General features: G+C 37.7%; 1 protein-coding gene across 1 annotated transcript; it reads left to right on the top strand.

Annotated features, from left to right (window-relative positions):
• Window positions 1–994, top strand: LOC135196634 (uncharacterized). The gene is made up of 3 exons (XM_064223474.1): window positions 1–12; window positions 482–676; window positions 833–994. The coding sequence occupies exons 1-3, from the start codon at window positions 1–3 to the stop codon at window positions 992–994; spliced, it is 369 nt and encodes a 122-aa protein (XP_064079544.1).
• Window positions 995–1399: the final 405 nt, after the last annotated feature.

The raw sequence follows: 1399 nt of genomic DNA, 5'->3' as shown, positions 1-1399 counted from the left end.
ATGATTCCACTGGTAAGATATGTATGTGCATAGACATAAGCGAAATCATGAACGTTTTCTAATATATATATATATATATATATATATATATATATATATATATATATATATATATATACATATATATATATAATATATATATATATATACTATATATATATATATTATATATATATATATATATATATATAATATATAATATATATATATAGTGTGTGCATGTTCAAATGAGTGTGTATTATAGCATAATATATAGGTACATTTTTATAAACGCCAGCGTACTGGTCTTGTATATTTATGCACAGAGTTTGTGTAATATACAACGTATGTAAAACAAAAATGTGTTATTTGTGAGTACACGTTTTTAAGAACATTTTCTTAACGTCAAAGAGGACTTGTGTTTGTGAAAGTAGAGCTTAGATCAGTCTCTCTCTCTCTCTCTCTCTTTTCGACATGATTTATAAGTGCGTTGCAATTCCAGATCGCTGTCCTGTTGGTAGTCTTGGTCGCGGATGAAGCTCATGGAATCGGCCTAGGTATTGGAGGATTAGGAGGATTCGGTGGTGGATTTGGCGGCGCTGGTGGACTCTTGAGTGCTGGAAACTACGCCAATGGATTCAGCCACTCCAACGGATTCAGTCATGGAAGCCACCTCCTGAAGGCTTCGGAGGAGCTGGTGGGCTGAAACACGGCCATCTCACAAACACCTTCTGGGCAAACGAAGTGCTGATCCAGAGCCAATACTCGGACTTGGATGGCCTACTCGGTGGATGGGTTGGGTGTGGATTCGGCGCGAAAGGTGGTCTCTTGAGTGCTGGAAACTATGCCAAAGGTTCAGCCATTCCAAGGGATCAGTCATGGAAGCCACATTGGAGGAGGATTCAAGAAATTGGGAGGTCTTGGAGGCGGCCATCTTAAAAGTTCCTCTTCGGGAAGCGAAGCGTCGACAAAGAGCCTGAGTCCGAATAAGGAATCTAGGTGGTCACTGGAATAAGGAATCCAGGCGGTCACTGGAACACTTCTGTCAATGGATGCTTATCGAGGACGAATGAGCCATATATTTAAACCTGTTAATAAGTTACTTACACTTCTATCCATGCACATTAATTATTTTTATTAAATATATCTATAGTTTTGCAGCAAAATGTTTTGTTTTTATCCTTACTTTGTAGTCTATCCATGGAACTTTTGTGAAGGTACTGAATATTAAATGGACCTTTCATCGAATACAGTATAGATTGGGAATATCTTACAACCTGACGGAATCGAATATGATATTGCATCTAACCTAACCTGCCAGTTTTCCGAACCCATGACATTCAGGATTAGTACAAGGGGAGTCACTTATATATGGAATTACAAGACAAAAAAATGTCATGCATGTTATCAATGACTGACA

This window comes from Macrobrachium nipponense, chromosome 18 (genome assembly GCF_015104395.2).
Source record: "Macrobrachium nipponense isolate FS-2020 chromosome 18, ASM1510439v2, whole genome shotgun sequence".
NCBI classification, from domain to species: Eukaryota; Metazoa; Arthropoda; class Malacostraca; order Decapoda; family Palaemonidae; genus Macrobrachium; species Macrobrachium nipponense.
Note: the sequence above shows the minus strand (reverse complement) of the source record. Positions and strands in the feature narration are given on the sequence as shown.